The sequence below is a fragment of the Monodon monoceros genome, unplaced genomic scaffold (genome assembly GCF_005190385.1).
Source record: "Monodon monoceros isolate NGI ecotype Baffin Bay Population unplaced genomic scaffold, NGI_Narwhal_1 Super_Scaffold_7, whole genome shotgun sequence".
NCBI lineage: Eukaryota > Metazoa > Chordata > Mammalia > Artiodactyla > Monodontidae > Monodon > Monodon monoceros.
In genome coordinates, this window is record NW_021703784.1 from 57,035,182 (window position 1) to 57,055,404 (window position 20,223).

The window sequence follows — 20,223 nt, forward strand, 5'->3', positions numbered from 1 at the left end:
TCAGCACCAACCATTATGCCAGGTAGCTGGATTTTCCCAAGAGGCAGAGGACTGGACAGGAAGAGTGAATCTCTCCCACGCTTATCCCCAGTGCAAAAGAAACCTCATGGTTAGGGCAAGGAGGGAGCCCTGACTTGGCCTCCTTGTGACCCGCCCACCCTCCCCATTCCTGCCTTGAACCTGCGTACCAACTGCCCAGCCAGCTTCCAGTTCCTGCAGGCCCTGCTCTCCTGCCCCCATGTCTTTGCCTAGAATGCACCTGCACCTGGATGTTCTTCTCTGATGAAGTGCTTTTCTCAGAAGTCCACCTACTCCAGGAAGCCTTCCCTGATGCCCTGGTCCACTGCCCCAACCACTCAGCATTATCCAGTGGTGTGCTAGAGAAACTTGTACCTGCTCTCAAGAGCCCTCTGTTAATTTTTCAGGAATTTTGCAAGGAGGCTGATATCACATTGGTAGTCTGAAACTGGCTGTGGCAGGAGTATTTGTACCACAGAAACTGGCAATGCTGCAAATAAGGGGTTCCCCTCACCCCCGCACCCCCCGCCAAGAGTCAGCTAAATGGTTGAACTTTCACCAGCGCATGACTGGTCATCGCCATTAAATCCTAAACTGGGGGATCCTGAGGACTGGGACCCCACCTGACTCCCCTCTGCACCCAGCAAAACCAGGCATAAAAGCCAGTTAACTTTAAAGTGGAGGATGGCCTGGGGTCTGGAGAGTACAGTTATATTCCTCGTATGAGGCCACCGCTGAGGCAGCTACGGGGGAGGCAGAAGAGAACAGGTTGGAGAAAGGACCCTAGTGTGGATGGTGAGAGCTCCCCAGGCTGTATCCCCAACCTCCAACTACACAACGGGGTCCGGCTCAGCAGGTAACAACACCTTTAGTACAAGTCCCAGCCTCCAGATGGGTTTATGACATCAGTTCCCAGACGTTCATCCCTTGGGCTGGGCGTCCTCCTCAGAGCTGAGCCCACAGTGGCACTCAGACCACTCCGACTCATCGTGGGAACCTCTGGCTCAGCCCTGACTCCTTACCAGCGTCCTCTGGTCAACCTGCGACCCTGTCCCTCCCAGGTAGCTCAGGCACAGGCTTGGCTGTGTGACCTTGGTTAAGTCACTTTCCTCTCTGGGCCTGTTTCTCCACTTGACTTGATTAGTCTGGAGCCCAGCCTAGGTACCTTGGCAGGCACAGCCAGGTATTTATGTGGGATTCAGGCCAGGGGCAGCGCTGGCCCCAAACCCTTGCCTTTCTTAAAACCTTACTCCCCAAATCTCACATACAAATGGTGACTCAGGATGTGGGAACTGCTGAGCTCTCTGGACCACAGAGAACAAACTGCGCCCCTGTCAAATGACAGAGCACTGGGGTCATGGCCCCCTTGACCATCTGGCCTGATTCACTGATGGTCCATATCTGGGGAGACTGTCCCATTTGGACAAGTCTACAGTCCCACCCGACACAAACTGGCACAGGCCCAAGGGGTTCAGGTCCTACAGCCGGATGTCCTTAGTGATTTCACTACCAGGCGGTGTGGACTCTATCTGTCTAGAGTTCTCACTGCTGGCCGAGTCTTCTGTCCTCTTAGTGTCAGTTCTGTTGAACCTACGCAGGCCCAGCCTGCGGCGAAGCTGGGTGGTAGGGGTGGGGTCTGTGGGTGGCTTGGCATCCCGAGCAAAGCGCACGAGCCTCTGCCCAGCCAGGAAGTAGAGCACAGGGTCAAGGCAACTGTTGGCGCTGGCCAGCGGCCGGGTGATCTTGTAAGCCATGTTGATGGCGTTGAGGGTGTGGCAGCTGAGGTCCAGTGAGCGGAAGGAGTAGTAGAGGGTGCGGGTGACGTGGAAAGGCAGGAAGCAGAGGGCGAAGACAGCTAGCACCACGGCAATGGTGCGCACCGACTTGCGCTTGGCCCGCGGCAGGCCTCCCGTGGTCCCGTGGGTTGGCTTTAGCAGCCGCCGAGCCATGAGCACATAACAGACCAGGATGATGGCGAAGGGCACCGCGAAGAGCAGGCTCAGCATGATGGAGCTGTAGGCCACGAAGTGGCTGAAGAGCTCGGGTGCCGAGGTGTCGTGGCAGGTAATGCGGCCACCACGTGCACTGGTGGTGACGAAGTAAAGCACGGGTGCCTGGCAGGCCAGCACCAGCACCCACACGGCAACAGCCACCCTGCGGGCGTAGCGGGCCCGGCCCCAGCGCAGCGAGCGCAGTGGACGCAGGACACCCAGGCATCGGTGCACGCTGATGCACGTGAGGAAGAGGATGCTGCAGTAAAGGTTGGTGTAGAAGAGGAAGCGCACCAGCTTGCAGAGCACTGTGCTGAAGGGCCAGTGGTCACCGCGGGCGTAGTAATAGACCAGCAGGGGCAGGGAGGCCGCGTACAGCGCGTCCGACATGGCCAAGTGGAACATGTATGTGGTGGAGGCGTTCCAGGTCTTGAGGCGGCACAGGAAGATGTAGAGAGCCACGGCGTTCAGACACAGCCCGAGCACGCACACCACGCCGTAGGACACAGGCAGTAGCACGTACTTGAAGTTCTCATTGAAGCGGCACTTGTAGCCCAGCTCATCCCCATCCCAGGTGCCATTGATGGTGCCATTCCAGAGGCCCGGGCCTGTGGCCATCGCCCTGAAGGGAAGGGGGTGGTGGGGAGAACGGTCATCAGGACCCAGCAGGGAAGCCTGACACCCCCACCTGACCAGGGCCATGAGGGACCCCAAGTGCCCACAGACTCCGTCGGTTAAGATCTGCCCAACTACGTTCAAGGCTTTTATTGTGTCTGATCTGCCTCTCTCCCTGGACCCAGGGGGCCCAGAACCTTGGAACCCTGGAACCTTAAGGATGCATGAGATCCATGACTGTCAGGATCATATAATTCTAACACTTTGGAACAGGGAGAGGCAAAATACCCCCTGAGGGCCAAATCCAGCCTACCAGTCTGTTTTTGTAAATAAAGCTTTATTGGAACACAGCCATGCCCATCTGTTTACATAGAGTTGAATAGTTGTGACAAAGACCATATGTTCCTCAAAGCCTAAAATACTTACCAGCTTGCCTTAAAAAAAAAAAAATCAGTGACCCTGTTTGAGAACCTCAGGAACACAGAGTTCTAGATCTAGGATTCTGAGCTCTAGAATCTGAGGATCTGGTGGTCCCAAAGGGGTACCATCTGAGATTCACGGAAAGGAGCCTTTGAGGCTGACTGGGTCCACCTCACACCCAGTGCCCACTGCCTGTTTGTGGCCAGTGGGCAGCCCACACCTTCCTGGTGGCATTAGGAAGTTCTTTCCTTTGGCTCAGCTTTCTTCTCTCTGAGGAGGCTCTGGCCCTGTGCCTGGTATTTTGGTATTTGAGGGAGTATTTACAAGGGTCTCCCTCTTCAGTCATTCATTCACCTCTCAGCAAATATTTTTAGGCACTCCTATTCTGGTACTTTCTGCATCTGTAAACAGAAGTTCTGCTCCCTGGCTTATGAGGCTACCAGATGGGGCTGTGACCCTCCTGAAGATTCCAGGGAAGTCTGAGGTGTAGGTGGTAGTGGGGGCATCGGGGGACTTCTGCTGGGGGGCAAATTCAGCTTCTCCAGGCTTGCCCAGCTTCTCTTCATGCATCATCACTACCTTGACCTTCTCCTACCTTGTCCCCAGTGAGCATATCTGATGCCTGACCACCCAGACAGTGAGCACCTGGAGATCAGGATGCCACCTTCCTCCTCTCCCCACCCCTCCAACGTGACCAAGAGCTCTGTCTCGGACTATCTCAGTCTGGAAGGCAAAGGTGTGCCCAAAGGTCTGAGAAGGTAGGCTGGAAATCATAACGGGAGTCCCAGAGGGGTAGGTTTGGGACAAACACAAAGAATAACTTTCTAATAGTGTGAAGGGGCAGGGGGAGCTGACATTATTCAAGCCCCACTACTACTATGTGTGCTTTATTCATGTGACTTCATTCTATCCTTACAACACGGTTCTGGGAGCCAGGTTATCATGCCCAGGTTTCCGATAAAGAGGCTGAGACACAGATTATTCAAGTAACTTGGCCCAGGTCACAGGCTGGGAATAGGCTGCAATTCCTATCTGGGTCCATCCCACAATGGAAGGGGCTGTAGGAGGAGGTAGTGAACTCTCTGCTAAGGGGGTGTGCAAGTATCTCTCTAGCAGAGTCTGCAAAAGGACTTGTGCCCTATGTGTGGGTGTGTCTGGGATGACAGAGAGGACAGATGTCGTGTGTGTCCTCCCCACCCTGAGAATCTGGGGCTGTAAAATCCCTTTCATTTTGGAACCTGGGGTCCTGAGAGGCTGGGGCTCAGAGATTCTGCGGGGCCGGTGACATCCACTCCCTTAGACACTGAGCTTCTTGCCCAGCCTGGTCTCCCAGAAGTAGCCTGAGGCCCATGAAGTTAAGATTAGGGGGTGCTGAAGGACAAATTGCTCCCTCAGCTTCCTTCTTTCCCCATAACCCTCCCCTTCCCCCATCTTCCCTGCCTCATATCGTCAGCAAAGATGCTACCAGGAGGCAGGGAGCCTGCACTTGTGACCTCCCTCCCACGGACACAGGTTCCTCCCCAAGGAGCCGGGGCAGATCCAGGGTGAGGAGGTAGGTATGGGGTTGGGGTGGGGGGCGCTGGCAGGGCCAAACTGCTGGGACCCCTCTGGCCTGGGGCCAGGACTCAGGACCCAGCATTAAAGCACTTCCTGCATCCCACTCCACTCCTTGCAGCCCAGTGTCACCTCCACCCTTGCTGCTGGAGCCACTGCATCAGCCTCCCTGTCTCCAGCCTCAGTCTCCCCAGTCCAGAGGGGTCTCTGGAAAAGACAAAGTCATTCTCCTGCTTGAAACCTCCTGTGGCTCCTGTCTGCTCTCAGGAGAAAACCCAGCTCTTCGGTCTGGTACCAGAGGTTTTCATAATCCAGCCTCTGTCACCAGCCACATCCCCTGTGACCTGCAGTTTCCTGAATGCACCCAATGCTTTTCGCCTCCCAGCCTCATGTTGCTCCTTCAATCTGGGATCCATTCACACCTGTCGCCTCCACCTGTTGAAATTACAACTCTATCCATCAGCGCAGCAAACTCCGGTGATTAAGAAGAACCCGGCCTCTGAACACAGACTGCCTTTGTTCCCTCGTCTGTAAAATGAGGTGATTAACAGAACCTATATCACAGGGCTGCTGTGAGGATTAGGTAATTCATGTAAAACGTTTGGAGCCATGCCTGGCACACGGCAGGTACACTGTGTGTTACAAGCTTCGAGGCTCAGCTCACCTGCGGCTTTTTCCTGAAATCTTTGGGGAGCTCTCTCAGGCCAGGGGTGGAAGAGAGAGATAGAAGGTCCTGGAGGCTGTGAAGCAGGTGAGTGTGGTGGACCAGGGGAATGACTCCAAGGCCCAAGCTGGGGTCAGGCCTGGGGACCTCGTGAGGGAAGAGGTCTGAGAGCTGTTTGAGAGGGTGGCTGGAGAGACTGGCCCAGAGGGAGTTTGCATGGAGGAGGGGCCAGGATGCCTCAGGCTCAGGGGTCGGGAGAAGGGGGAACTCAGTGTCAGGCATGGTAAGTGTGAGATGCCACATCATGGACTGTGGGGAAGGGCGAAGACTGGGACCAGCAGGTCTGGTGCACTGGGAGATGAGCAGGAGTTGCTGGCTCACAGGAGCTGTAGGAGGAGCCTGGAAGCCCGGGTGTGAGACTAAGAATCTGTGGTGGAGTCATTCCCCCTGGGGACACCGGCTTGGGGTGTGCAGCTCTGCCACAGAGCCCCAGAGGACATCAGGTATTTCCTGCCCTCCTGAGGTTCAGACCTCTCATGGGCTGAATCCCCTGGCCTGGTAGAACTGTGGTTCTCAAACTTCCCCCATGAGGTGCTCTGCCCTGCTGGAGACAGGGAGGGTGGCCCCTCTGTACTCCCTGCTCAGGGAGCATCCCCCCAGCCCCACCTCCCCACTGCTGCTCCGCTCCTGCCCAGGTGCTGAGGCCTGCTGGGTCTCTCCTCAGAGTCGGGGTCAGGGCCCTCATCTTCCCTTCATGGTCAACATCTCATTGCTCTACACAGTTTCTTGCTAATTACTCATGATGGAATCTCTGACACTGATGAAAGGGGCAGAAACTTCCCTAAGTCTCTCATGAACCAAGGGAGCTGCCCTTTCCACCTGTTTTAAGACATCCTGACCTCCACCCTCACAGGCCAGCTGGGGACTCTATCATTGTGGCCCCTGTCCAGACTGACCCTGCCTGTCCTCTCCCTCCACAGGCTGGCCCACCAACCTGTGAGAACATCTTTCCTGCCCCACCCCCTCTGACCAGCCCCTGCTTATGGAGACAGCCAAGTGCCCAGCCCTCTCCATCAACCCTCTCCACTGCCTCTCCTGACCCCTGATGCCCTTAGGGCCTCACTCCCAGCTCCCCAGGACCAGCTCCCGCCTACCTTTGTCCAACACCACTCACCAGCCCCTCTGTGTCCAGTTCTGGCTGGCCCTGCGCTCAAGAGCTCCTAGTGTGGAGGGAGATGTGAGCCATGTAAGTGCCTGCCGGGCTTTCCTGCCTTTGTGTATTGCTGTTCTTTCTGTCTAGAAAGCCTTTCCAGACCCACACACACTGCACTCTATCCTGCCCATCCCTCAAGGCTCTTCTCAAATGTCACCTCATCTCTGAAGCTCTCCCCCTCCATCACTAATCCCCCAGGGCATTCCTCACACCCTGCTGGGAATTTGTCCTTCCACTCTCTACCCCAACACATTCCAGGTGCTCCTGGAGGGCTGGGTCCATCTGATTCCTTTCTCTGGTCCTATCATCCAGCAAGAGGCCTGATCCAAAGCAGGTATGACATGAATGAGAGAATGAATGAATGAGTGAGTGAATGAATGAATGAAGCAAGCACAAGAGCTACGGGAGGCCAGAGGAGGCTAAGCTTTATGATGGTGGCTCTCCTTTCCCTTATTCCTCTGAGGACCTTTCACAGGACAATGACATTGAAGGATTTCTCAGCAGCTGATCCTAGGTGGCCAGGGGTCACAACAGCCCTCCAGGGGCCCAGCTCACCTGAGGCCTGCTCCTGCCCTAGGCAGGCTCCTGGACTGTCTCTCTTTCAAGAGCCCTGCCCTACTCCGGACACATCAGAGAAATGCCAGAGGGAGGGGAACCGGACCCAGGCATTCTGGAGATGGGTCAGCTCTCTGATTCACATTCCTTTACCTCACCCATCTCTGGCTCAGGTCATGGGTCAGTCTGATCAGGAGCTCCTGATCCTAGATCACCACCCTCCTTCACTTTGTAGGAGTCAAGTCTGGGCAGAGCAACTTCCCTGCAGCATCCTCATTTCATCCTTCACCTCATTCCTTGGCAGATGCCGCCATAGAGGTTAAGCTGTTTGTTCAAGGTCACACTGCCAGGAATTGGAAAGATTGGGTTTGATACCCAGGGCTGTCTGGCTCTGAAGCCTGAATTCATCACAGCCTGGGAACGAGGGAGCAGGGCACAGATCCCCTTGATTTACCCCCAGTTCAGTGTATACACATGCACAAGTGCACCGGCCCCAGCCTCCCAGCCTCCCAGCCTCCCAGCCTCCCAGCCAGTAGACCCTGCCCTTGCACACCCATACCTGACCAGCCCCTGCTCTCGCTGTCAGGATGCTCAGCGCAGGCTCAGGTTCCTCACTCATGAATGCACCCGCCTGGACCCCTGGACCGAGCTGCAGGGAACTCTGTGGGAAACAGGAAAAACAGGTCCCCTGGCCTGGGGCCTTGCCCAGCTTCCAGCATTTCTCAGGGCAGGCAGTGCCTGGGCTCCTGAGACAGGGAGGTGGAGACAGCTTGGGCTCTGGGTCACAGGAAGTCAGCCAGGCCGAGCCTTCCCCGGGCTGCCTCTTCTGCTCCAGTCTTGGTCTGAAAGAGGCAAAGAGGTGAGCTGGTGTGCTTGTCCCGGTAGGCAGGAGTGTCCTCTGCACACCCTCAACCCCTAGCTGTCCACCCTTAGCTCACATGTTCTAGGGACGGTTGTTCCCAGCCTTCAGGCCCAGGTCCCCTTTCACAGGAGGGTGGCTCTGCCAGGCAGGGTCTCCCCCATACCCTGCAGAGTTGAGCTGAGCCTCCAGTGTCCCCTCCTTTGGTCCTGGTCTGGAAACAGTCAATACCCTCCTTGTCCAGTGTACACTCGACAGTACTCTGGCCAATCTAGTTTAGCTCAAGCTGGGTCTCTATCTGGAATACCCTTCCTCCCTCATCCCACCTCTAACCATTCCTCCACAGATGTTGTAAACACACAAGGACACACACAGGCATGGATACACCTAGATACACAGATACACAGAGATGTACATAGTCATACTCAGATGTATACACAGTATATACACACACACTCTCTCCCAGAGTCTTAAAACAGTCAGGGCCTGGAACAGCCTTTAGAAATCACCTCTGCCAACCTCCCATTTGACAGAGGAGGAAACTAAGACCCAAGGCCTCACGATAAGCCAGGGACAGAGCCAAGAGCAGAACCCAGGTCTGGATTCTGGCCCTAGTTTTATGTCTTGCCTGGAGCCCCTCCCACAGAGCAGGCACAGTGCTTCAGTGAGGGGATGGTGGCCTGGTGGAGGAACGCCTCTGTGTGGTCAGGCCCCAGCAGAACCTCAGACCCATCTCGGAGAAGAACATCCCCTTCCTTTTTCTCCCAGTTTCATTTCCCTGCAATGGGGGAGCGGGGTCTGAGACAGCTGAGCCAGGTCCCCAAGCTGGAAGTACAATGCAAGCATGGGGGAAAGTGGGGAGAGGAGATGGGTGGCTTCAGGAATAGGGCAGGGGGAAGGGGCACTGGAAAGGCCCTGGACCACCGTTTTCCCAGTGCACCTTGCCCCAGGAGTCTCAGGCTGACATTGGCCAGCGGGCTGGTAGCTGTTTGCCAGTCTGTTCTGGAGTCTAGTGACAAGGTGAAAGAAAGAGCTTCACCTTTTCACCCACTCCACCAGGGTCACACCCAGTCTTCTCCTCCTAGGCAGATATCTTCACTCAAAAGACTAAGGTAGAACAACACACATTCTCAAAGCCACTCTCCCATTTCTGAGAAGGGTCTCTACCATCCATCCTTCCAGGCTTCAAAGCTCCAGTATACCCTTGACAACCTCTCTCTTTCCCACCCATGTGAAACCATCACTCACCAAGCCCTGTCAGTTCGACCAATGCAGTGGCTTAGACGTGCCACTCTTCCCGACCCCGTGGTTTTGAGCCTGCATTTCTCCTCCAGACCATTGCACTAGCCTGCTTACTCCCTGCCTCCACTCCTGCCCCTCCTGTCCATCTTTCATACTGCAGTTATGGGTCTTCCTAAACCACACATCTGACCACATACTATGGAGCTCAAAATCCTTCCATGGCTCCCCATTGCCCTCAGGTTGACATCTAAGTTCCTGAGCCTGGCACTCAAAGCCCTGCTGATCTGGTGCCTGCCGTCCTCCACACCACTCTCCCTCTCCGCCTTCACCCTCATCTTTCTGTCTCCAACACAGCAAAAGCAGTCCCATGGTCATATCTTTGCTTAGGGATACCCTCCCTTATCTTCTAACAGCTATGTCATAACAAGAGTTGAATGCTTTCTCTGTGCCAAGTTCCATGTTAGATGGCTCCATCAACCTCTTCTCGTTTAGTCCTGAGAATTTCAGAGAGGTTGAATGACCTCTCCAGGGTCACAGAGCTAGCAAATGGCAGAGCAGCCCCCGTCTGTCTGACTTTAGGAGCTATGCCCCTGACTGTAAGCAAATAAGGTAGGGGTTCCCCAGAGAAAGAAAACCAGGCATGGCTTTCTTGGCATAAGAGAAGCCATATTAGGCCTAGGATTTAAGCCTGGCCAAAAATGCTTGCCCTTGAACAGGTCTCAGTAATTAATGATCTTAAGGGCAAGAGAAGTAGCAATAGCAAATACAATAAATCAGTTGTAAAGATTCTCAGCTCTGTTTCAATGGTAAAGATTAGCCTGGAGCACTTTCTTGAGCAGTTCTGCAAAATTGAACCCCCCCCTTGAGGGCTCAACCACCAGATCAACTGGAACCTGAGGAATAAGGATGATGACCTTTTCTGACTTGAGTCCTCAGTCAACTAAAGCTTAGACCCTGTCAACCTTTGCCCCAGTTATATGCTGAGTTCTCTGCTCATATCCCTTGCAAGTGAATATTCATGTACCCTTAGCTTAAAACTCCCCCAATTTTGCTGTTCGGTGAGACACTGCTTTGGGAAAGGTCCCCGGTGTTCTCCTTACTTGCTGCAAGTAGTAAGTACTTCCCTCTCCCGCTCTTTGGCTGGGTTATGCCTTTTGGCTTGATGCCCATGAAGAGGCGAACCCAGTTTTGGGGTAACTACCTCATACCCTCCAAAGCCCGGATCCTCTCTTCCAGGAAGCTCCCTGACCAGCCCTCTTTGAGCCCCACAGTTTTGCCTGATTAATTCTCCACCGGAGGGAACGTCTTACTGGCAGGGCCCAAGATCTACTCTTCCTGGTAGTTCCCCTTTGTGAAGCAGCCATGATGGTTACTGTACCCATCTTACAGTTAAAAAAAAAAAACCCATCAAGGCCAGAAAGGGTAGCCCAAGATCTCACCCAAGGTCACCAATAAGCCAAGGGCAGAGCCAAGCCTAGGATGCAGACGGACTACCCTCTCCCTTAACCTGGCTCTGCCTCTATCCCACACTGGGTCTTTCTCCCTGTGGTCCCAGGCTAGTGACCCCAAAGCCAGGAGGAGTGACTGGGGCAGTTCCCAGGCTGGTTGCAGAATTTCCAAGGTGGTTGGACAACATTCCAGCTTCTCCACTAGGGTGGCTCTGGAATGTACTGCCTGCTCCATACCCACCTGGCTGGCCCTGTCCAGTTTGACAGGGGAAAGTGACCCATCACCATTCTGGAAACTCCTGCTGCCTGCCTCTGCTGGGGGTGGAGTGCTGTGAAGGGAAAACAGAGGCTCTGGATCCAGAACACCACTGAGGGGCAGGGGAGGGCACTGGGCAGGTGAGAGATCCCAGTTCTGCCATTCCCAGCTATAGGATCTGGACAAGCCTCAGCTCCACAACTTAACTCTCAATTTCCTTGCAATCTAAGAACAGTACCTGCCTCGTAAGTTTGTCGAGATAACTAAAGGAGATGATTTAGACTCATTTTGTGAAATAATTAAAAGAGATATGATTTTAGCACATGAAGAAGGCAGGGAGGATGGGGGTATCCCAGGAAGATAAGAGGGGCAGGAAACCCACAGGTATTATGGACAGAGAAGCAAAGTCACAGCCAGACTGACCACAGATCAAGGTTCCCACACTGAAGGCTATCCTCAGAAGGGAGGGCAGCTTAGGGACCCCCAGCAGGACTTACACCCCACCATACCCTATCACCCACTCACCCTTTACAGGGGCTGCCATACCTACACCTGTCCCTGTGCGGGGCACTTAGGGACTCTGAGGTGGGTCAGACCCTTCCGTGATCTTGAGGAGCTCACTGTCAAGGCTGAGGGTGGAGGGAAGAGGACGGGGGAAGAACCAGAAATAGTCAGCGACAACTTAAGGTGATGAGAGCTGAAGGAACCAAGAGGGACGCTAATGGGAATGGGGGGCGGGCAGTGATCAGGGAAGGCTTCCTGGAGGAGAGGACACCTGCCTTTGAAAGATGGGTAGGAGTCAAGAGGGTGGAGAGAGAAGAGGAGCAGAGTGAGCGAAAACTGGGGCAATATGTTTGGGAAACTGTCAGTCATCCCTGTGGCTTGAGGGGAGTAGAGAGGGCAAGGCTGGGTTGGAGGATAGGAAGAATCTTGGAAGTCATCCTCTGCCCCCTCCCAACTGTCCTCCATGGGGCTGAAGGCCAATAGGTCCCCAGCCTTGTCTGGTGTGCTTTCTGCCCACAAACACTGGGGCTTGTCTGGGGAAACAGCTGAGGGCTAACCTCAGATGTTATCAGCAGGTGTAGTGTGAAGCCTCTGCAGCCTCCGCTGGAGGCCCTGGGTCTCTGTAGCCCCTTCTGGAATCTCTCTCCCCCTTGGGAGCCCTCAGGATCCTGACCGTAGGAGCCACCCATTGGGGTTGAGCTCAGAGCATCTGAGTGTGTGGGTCTCAGGTCAGCTAGGCTGGTCCTCCCACCTTACAGATCAGGAAACTGAGACTCCTGAAGAGGAAGGGCCTTATCAAGGTCTGGTCTTCTAATTTTCAGTGTGGGGTTGAGCACCCCCAAACCCACTCCAGGGCAGGACTCCAAGCCATCTGATCCACCTCTGAGCACAGCCCCGCACAGTTGCTAAACTGAACAAGTTCAGAACCACAATGCCCTGGACTCCACCCCAACCTATCACACTCGAACGTCTCCAGCCGTACTCAAGAGGCAAGAACCCTGGGTTCAGGCTCCAACTTGGAACCATCCATGATGTGCAATCTTGGTCAAGTCAGTTCCACTCTCTGAGCCTCAGGTTCTTCACTGGTCAGACAGGGAGAATCACTGCTACATAAGACAGCTCATGAGGAATGAGCAAGACAAGGGGGCAGGTGGGTGCTCCGTGGGGCTAGCAGATCATGCACTGTCCTAATGTGGAGGCTGCATCTGCCCATCTTGGCAAAGAGACCCCGAACACTTCTCAGCAGGGGGTCTTACCAGGTGACCTAGCAGAGGAGGAGGGGTCATGGTCAGAGGAGTCAGGGAAGCCTCCTAGAAGGGGCCGTGATCAGGTCTGTGGAGAAGCAGGAAGGGTCCAGTTTCGGAGGAAAGAGGGAGAATGGAGACCCCAAGGTAGAAAAGGGACAAAAGTGTTGGCCAGGATATACGTGAGCCTGTGATTCTGATTGTCTCACTCAGAGTGCTTCCAGGATTTGGAGTTCATTGGTTCTTACAGTCCAGTTCCAGGAGTCTCTGGTTCCAGGAGTGAACGCTAAATGTTTCTTCGCTTCTGTTATTCATTGCTTCTGATAGCTTTGGTTTTGAGATTTTCAGAACCACGGGAGTCTAGACTCTCAGAGTAACACAATCATAAATTGCTTTCCCAGGAGTCACAGTGTCTCAACAAACACTTGCTAATACCCCCATATGCCCAACCTCAGAAAGACCCTGCAAACCCAGACTCAGATCAGACTCTGTCAGGCCCTTGAGGAGCTCCAGTCCGGATTGGGAGAAAGACACAGACATGGACCAAGTCCGCTTGAGTGATTAAGCCATGACTAAGGGAAGCCCTGGGGAGGAATCCAGAGTAACCTCTAACTGGCGTGGGGAGGTAGTCAGGGAGAGCTTCCCTGAGGAGGGGTCATTTGAGCTGGGACTTGAAGGATGATATGGAGTTTGTCAGGTAGACAAAAAGGTAGGAGAGCACTGAAGGCAGAGGGAGGAGCACGTGCAAAGACGCCATGGTGTGACAGCGTGGCCTGTCGGGGGAAGACTGGGGGGTCATGTGAAGTTGGAGTGGAGGGTTAGGTGGCACAGAATGTGGGAGGGCCTGAGGTCTCACACGGAAAGGCTTGAAGGCCGGGCTGAGGCCTCAATCCTGAGGAAAATGAGGAGCCCTGGCAGGGCTTAAGCAGGGAAGGACATGGTAGGAGGTGATCTTTGCAAAGATGGTGCCACATGGAAGTTGGATAGGAAAGGGGGGTCAGAAAGGAGGGATCGGGGGCTTCCCTGGTGGCGCAGTGGTTGAGAGTCCGCCTGCTGATGCAGGGGACACGGGTTCGTGCCCCGGTCCGGGAAGATCCCACATGCTGCGGAGCGGCTGGGCCCGTGAGCCATGGCTGCTGAGCCTGCGCATCCGGAGCCTGTGCTCTGCAACAGGAGAGGCCACAACGGTGAGAGGCCCGCGTACCGCAAAAAAAAAAAAGAAAGGAGGGATCAAGAAGGAGACTACACACATAATGGTCCGGTGAGGGGAGCTGATCCCTTGGCCCTGGATTTCCTTGTGAGATGGAAAGCATCCTTGCTGGCCCACAGCCCAGCCACAGCAAGACTCCTCCCACAAGCTGAGGCTGGGGAGATTGGGCACTCACCAGGAAGCTGTAGCAACACCAGGATCCTCCCCAAGGCAGGGGGAGAGGAGAGGAGAGGGCCCCAGGAAGTCTGAGGGAGGCCCTCCTCCCATGCTTCAGTGCCCAGGCAGTGTCATTGTCACTGTGATGACAGGGCACCAGGGTGGAGCACCAAGGAGGAAGCAGCTGCCCAGAAGGGCCTAGGTTGCCCACCTTCCCAGCAGGGACTCCAGCTACTCACTGGACCAGACACAACTCAGTCCTTGGAGATGGCATGACAGAGGAGTAGAGGAACCCCTCTGCTCAAGAACCAACTGTATCTCTCCATGGAGCAAGATCTTTCTCTTCTATTATACACCTACTTTCACCTGGTCATTCATTTCCCAAACACTCACTGGCACCTTCTCTGTACCCAGCCTGTGCTGGGTGATGTGGACAGAGAGAGACAGTGGGCCCGGCCTGACCTAGTCCTGCAACTGACCTCTAGGATGAGTACAGAGGTCAGGGAAGGCCCCCATAGCCAGTCTCCCAATGGCTGGGAGAGGCCAGACCTGAGGACACAAAGGCAGGCCTAAGAGGAAGGTGTGGGTCAAAAGGTACACCAGACAGACCCACAGAAGGAAGCTGGGGAGAGGAAAGATTTCACCGGGGTAACTGCACCCCCTCTCACCCAGATCAGCAAGGCTTCTCCAGCCCTGTGGGCAGCCTGAGCAGATACTATCTTACCAGCAGCTGGGTAATCAGGCCACAAGCAAGAACTGAAGACGTGTTTTCAGGATGGAATTCAAACTTCCCTCAGCCTGAAAACTAGAGGACCTGGCCTCACCCAGATGGGGCTTCTGTCTTGAATGCGGAGGGATAAGCTAGGTAGGGCAGGTAGGCAGGAATCCCAGCTTTCATAAGCTTTGTGACTTTGGTCAAGGTGCTCTCTGAGCCTTTATTTCCTTATCTGCAAAATGCGAGTAATAATTCCTCCCTTACAGGGCTGGTGGACGATAAAATGAAGTACATTTATAAAATGTTACTAGTAAGCTGTCTCTGCAGAGAGGGCAGGGAGAGGAAGGCTGTCAATAGTTAAAATTCCAATAACTAGCACGATCCCTCACTATTGCATTTGTGTTCTTGTATCGTCTTCAAAATGCATTTAGGTCTGTAAGTATCACGCGCCTCCCCTGTGCATTGCATTTTACAGCTTACAAGGCCCTTTCCTAGACATTGTCTTAAGAATCCTCATAGCAACCTGCATCCGAAGACACAAGGACCATCATGCCCAATTTACAGATGGCAAAACTGACACCTAAAGGGGCACAGTGGCTCCTCACAGCCAGGAAAGAAGCCAAATCAAAGCCTTCACGGGGTCACCTATGAGGACTTGGTGATGTTCTCACACTCTTTTAGCTGGTCCTTGGAGGATCCAGAAACCTCAAAGCTCTGTGCACCCTGGGCAGGAGGAGGACAAAAAAGGAGGGGCCATAGTCTCACTTTGTAGTCCAAGCTTGGCAACCATTTGTGAGTGTCACCCACCGTGACACTCCAACCCCTCCAACCAGACCCCAGGACAGCCCAAGGTAAGACGAAGTGGAAAGTGATAAGCCTTTCATGTCAGCTGTCCCCTCCCCCCAGCCCCACATATTCTCAATTCAAGACTTCACTGGTCCTGGCCTCCTTTTAGAGGCTGGCAGGGCAAGAACTGTCCCAAGGTCACCCAGCGTGTTGGGGGCAAAGCTGGGATGAGATCAATTTCAAGTCTCCTGGCTCCTACTAGGGGAGGGAGAGTCCTAACTCTCCCCGAATTCCTCAGCAAGAGCATCTGAGGACTCAGAGAAGTGTTTGGCCAAGGGGACAAGGGCTCCAACTTTAAATAATGCTTGGATGGTTCTGGTGTCAATCTCACAAATGCCCTAAGCTTCACGTACTCAACACTACTCAATCCATTCTCCACGCTGCAACCAGAGAGATCTTTCTGAAATGCTGTTCTGACCATGCCCTGCTCACAAAACTTCCAAGGCTCCCTATTGCCTTCTGGATGAAATCCACGTTTTCAGCTTGTGCACTCTGAGTCCTGTAGTGCCCCAGGACACACTGTTCTGACAATCTGTGCACCCATTCTGGTGACCTGATTCTGGTTTCCCCTTCTTTGTAATGACGTGGAGCTCCACTGTAGACAGGCTTTCACTGGGGAAGCTGGGGACAGGGGGCAGGGGTTAGGGGCTGCTGCTGCTCTCCCAGTTTAGCTCAGCACTGTGCAGGGTCCTGGCAACACAAAAATGAGTGAGACCCAGTTCCTGCCCTCCAGGGGTCCCCAGACCTTGGGAGAGGGAAGGAGGAGACAGACAGAGACCGTAACAGTCCAAGTGGGACCAGGACTGCAAGAGCACAGAAGAGGCTCCAACCCAGCTGGGGGAATCAAGGAAGGCTTCCCAGAGGAGGGGGCATCTGAACTGGCCTCCAAGGCTGGGTAGTTCTCCAACTGAAGAAGATGAGAGTAGGAGGGCAGTTCAGGCAGTGAGTATAGAATATGCAATGGTCCAGAAGCAAGAAACTGACTACTGTGCACAGCAGCTTACATGCATTTACTAGAGGGTGAAGAGTCAGGCAGGAGAGGTGGCTGGAGAAGGTAGCAAGGACCAGTTCTCAGGGGCCTTAAGTCCCAGGCCAAGGGGCTCAGGCTTAGTCCAGTGGAAGTCCTGTGAAAGTTTAGCCCAAGGAGGAGAATGATTGGGATTTGGGTTTCAGGAATTTCCCTCCAGGAACTGATCTCCCCACCCCCAAGCATTGAGCCTGCCCAGGAGGATATTTGTGTTGAACATGACCCACACACCAGCTCAACTGTCCTCATGTTCCACATCATTATTACTCCCCCTTTACAGACGAGGCCACTGAGGCTCAGAGAAGGGACATGCCTTGCCCACGGTCACAGTGTACAAGGCACGATGGAGTATAGCTCTCTGGGTCTCCAGAGAGCTTTTAGGGGGCTCTGTTTGCTCAAAGACTCTCTTTCCCAGCCGCTCCCACCAATAGATAGCTGAGACTTTATCTGGGCCCCACCCTGGCCCTCAAAAGCTCCCCATTATTCCAGCCTAGATCCCAAACAAAGTGGGCACTTCAGGCTGTGGGCCCAGGGAAGCTGGGGATGCATGATGAAAGGAACAGCTGCCATCAGTCCCACAGACTCCAAACTGGCAGTTCTGGTTCGCAGCAGGGCCTGGCCCTTGGGTCTGGCTCCCGGCGACCCCAAGCCTGACACCTGCAGCCCTAGTTGGGGTGGGGAGAGAGGGAACTGTCTTTCTCCTGACTGACCCTTCGTACCGCAGCCTGCCAGATTAAAACTGCCCTGACAGAGGGTTAACTGTCCTTCTAGGCCTCTGCTCTGGCCCCCCCAAGTCTTGCCGATGCCCAGGCGAGGTTGTCCCCCAGAGCGCCCCTGGAGGGAGGGGGCTCAGCGGGCTTCCAAGGCTGGCCTGTCTCTGGCTCTGGTCCCACGCTGCCGGGGCGCCCACACCAGAGCACAAACACAAACAAGTTCCACAGGTTCAGCAACTCGACCCCGCAGGGGCGCACTCACTCACCCAGTGACAAAGACTTTCCCAAATACGCGGACGCACATTCACCCGGGTATCCGTGCACGTTCACCCGGGTATCCGTGCGGGTATCCGTCCACATTCCCCAAGATCGAAGCTCCAGTGGAGACCCAGCTCTACCACGGACCTGCCGGAGCGCTCACACCGGCCGGGAACCGCGCCTCCTCGGCCAGCTCCGCGCGCTCCGCTCTGCCTGCCGGGTGCCGGCTGAGCCGCCACCGGCCGCGTATCCGGGCCCGCCCGCCGCCGTCTCCTCGTCTCCGGGCCCTGCAGGCGGCCCGCCCTCACCTCGCAGGGCGCTCGTCAGCCCGCAGTGCCCCGGCCGCGACTCCCGGTTGCCAGCGCCAGCGTCCAGTCGCCGCGGCGGGGACCCACGTGCCTGAGAGCCCCGCCCGCCCCGCCCGGCTTCCTACCCTGCCGGGTCAGGCCGGGGGCGGGACGGACTCTGGACAGACCCAGGCACAGCCATCACCACCTCCCGTCCCGACAGACACTCCGCCAACCACTTGCGGACGCTGCCGGGCGATAGGGCCGAGGGGTCACGGAGTCCGCTTCGGGTGCTGCCCGGGGAGGGGCTGGCGGCGACTGTCCTACCGCCTGGGGACCGAGGCTCCCTGGGCTTCCTCATACGGGATGATGAGTGGTTTTCAGAGACGCTAAAGTTTTGCAAAGTTTGGTATCCTTGTGGCCCCTGTCACTGCCCACCGCGAGACCTTCCCCGAACCTGTGTCCACTCTTCCCAGGCACCTTGCTCAGAGCACTCGCCTCCTATTTCCAGGAGGAAATCCGGGCATTCAGGGTTCTGACTCTCCAGCTCTGGAGAGGAGGGTGGGGGGACCCTCCCCTGTGCTCTCTGTGCTTAATCTCAGCCAAGAAGAGTCGCTAGAAATTTCCTGAACACTCGGCTTGTTTTGGTCATCTTCAGCTGCTTCCCTTGAGCTGCCTTCTCAGACGACTCCAGACACAGACGTCACTCCCTTCTCTACCCTCAACCCCACTCCCATGGCTCCTGTGGCCAGGGACCCTATGTCTGTCCCTCTCCTGGACTGTGAGCTCCAGGAGAGCAGCGACCAGGCCTGTCTGCCTTCTTCTCACTGGTCCCAGAGGTCCCAGGAGTTGTTCAATACTTGTTGGATGTTTGAATGGATGAATGAATGAATGTCCCTCTCTCTCTCATTCTGGTCTAGGTGTCAGGAGTGCATGTTCTGGCTCAGCTTCAGCACTGACTCTGGGAGACCTTGACCCAGTTCCAGCCCCTTTCAGGGCCTCCTTTTCTGTGAATTAGAGGCAATTACACTCACCCTCCCAACAACCAGTGACCTTCCATGTATGGCTTTAGACAGTCAGTGTCTGGACCAGTGCACAGGAGGTCTGTTTCTGTGGCCAAGGAGCTTGCCCAGGGCCCTGGGACCTTGAGTCCTGCTGGGCTCCACATCAGCTGACTGGGGCCTGGCTGCAGCCCTGCCAGGAGTGGAAGCAGGGTAGACACACAGTCCTGTGTGGCTCAGCCGCCTCGGCAGTGCCCCAGGGACCTTCACCCGGGAGACACAAAGGCCTCTTGTCCAGCCTCCTCCACCTATTGTCCAAGCTGGTCCATGCAGCTTCTAGGGGGCTAGGAATCTCTGTGGCCCCTACTTATGGAGTCCGGGCCTTGGGGTCTCAGTGTGGGGAAGGCCCCCTGGACACTGGAGGCCTCAGCCAGCCCCCTTCTTGCCCCTCCCATCAGCCCTCTACTGTAACTGCTATTTAGGTCCAGAGAAAAAATTCCTTTGTTACCATTATGTGGAGCCAGGGCTCCGCCGCAGCCTCCAGTCGACTGGAAGGTGGGCAGCCCAGGTTCTGCTCCTGCTCTGGTCAAGTCCCGTACTTTACAGCAGAAGAAACTGCATCCCTGAGAAACACAGGGTCTGAGCTACCACAACAGGTGACTTAGGCCTGAGGCACAGAGGCAAGGGATTTGCCCTTGAACACCACAGCCTTGAGTCCCATCTTGCCTCACCTCCTTTGATGCTTCTCTGAGCCTCAGTTTCCTCTTCTGCAAAATGGCAATAATGATCCCTTTTTCAGTGGCCCGTCTGGTGTCCTTTTTTCAGGGTTTTGCCCATCATCCCCAGTGACCTTGGTTCAAAGGGTTAGGATTCCCCTCTAATAAGGGGCTGGAAGTCTAGGTCTCCTGACATCTTTCCCTGACACTCATTACTGGGCTTTGGAGATCATCCAGTCCAGCAGGCTCCAAATCCCCCAGCTGAGTCTCCTCTACTTAGGGCAGCCTGAGGAGCCCCCATCCCACTTCAACCTGAGCTCCTTTGCTTTTATCTTTGTATTTACTTACATTTTCTTGTAAGAGTTTGATGAACCATGATCCGGCTGGGAACTGAGGCCCAGCGAGTCCCATAGCAAGCCCCACACAAGGCTCCGTTACAGCTGGGTGGAAGAGCATGCAACCAAGCCAAGTCGCCGCGGCGGGGACCAAGGCGGGCTAGTGGCGAAGGCCCAGACACATAATGGTCCCCACGAGGAGGGGGGACCACGAGAGGAAGCAGGGAGCAGGGCTCCATTAGCAGCAGCGGGTCAGGATGGGGAGGGCAAGCCCAGGAGTGCTTCTCGCCAGGCATTAGGAGGCTTCCTGCCTCTCCAACCCTGAGGAGGCATTTGGCTCTCTCAAGACTTCTCATCTTCCCTCTCTGACTGCTCT

At 55.2% G+C, this 20,223-nt stretch overlaps 1 protein-coding gene across 3 annotated transcripts; it reads right to left on the reverse strand.

Annotated features, from left to right (window-relative positions):
* Positions 1–174: 174 nt before the first annotated feature.
* Positions 175–17,779, reverse strand: P2RY2 (purinergic receptor P2Y2). 3 transcript variants are annotated; one of them, XM_029206915.1, is made up of 3 exons: positions 17,553–17,779; positions 7,590–7,872; positions 175–2,631 (listed from the first exon to the last, which is right to left on the reverse strand). In XM_029206915.1, the coding sequence occupies exon 3, from the start codon at positions 2,625–2,627 to the stop codon at positions 1,497–1,499; it is 1,131 nt and encodes a 376-aa protein (XP_029062748.1). In that variant the 5' UTR covers positions 2,628–2,631; positions 7,590–7,872; positions 17,553–17,779; the 3' UTR covers positions 175–1,496. The 3 variants fall into 3 exon arrangements, with proteins under 3 accessions (XP_029062748.1, XP_029062747.1, XP_029062750.1); XM_029206914.1 differs by having other exon boundaries at positions 17,517–17,779; XM_029206917.1 differs by lacking the exon at positions 17,553–17,779 and adding an exon at positions 10,821–10,910.
* Positions 17,780–20,223: the final 2,444 nt, after the last annotated feature.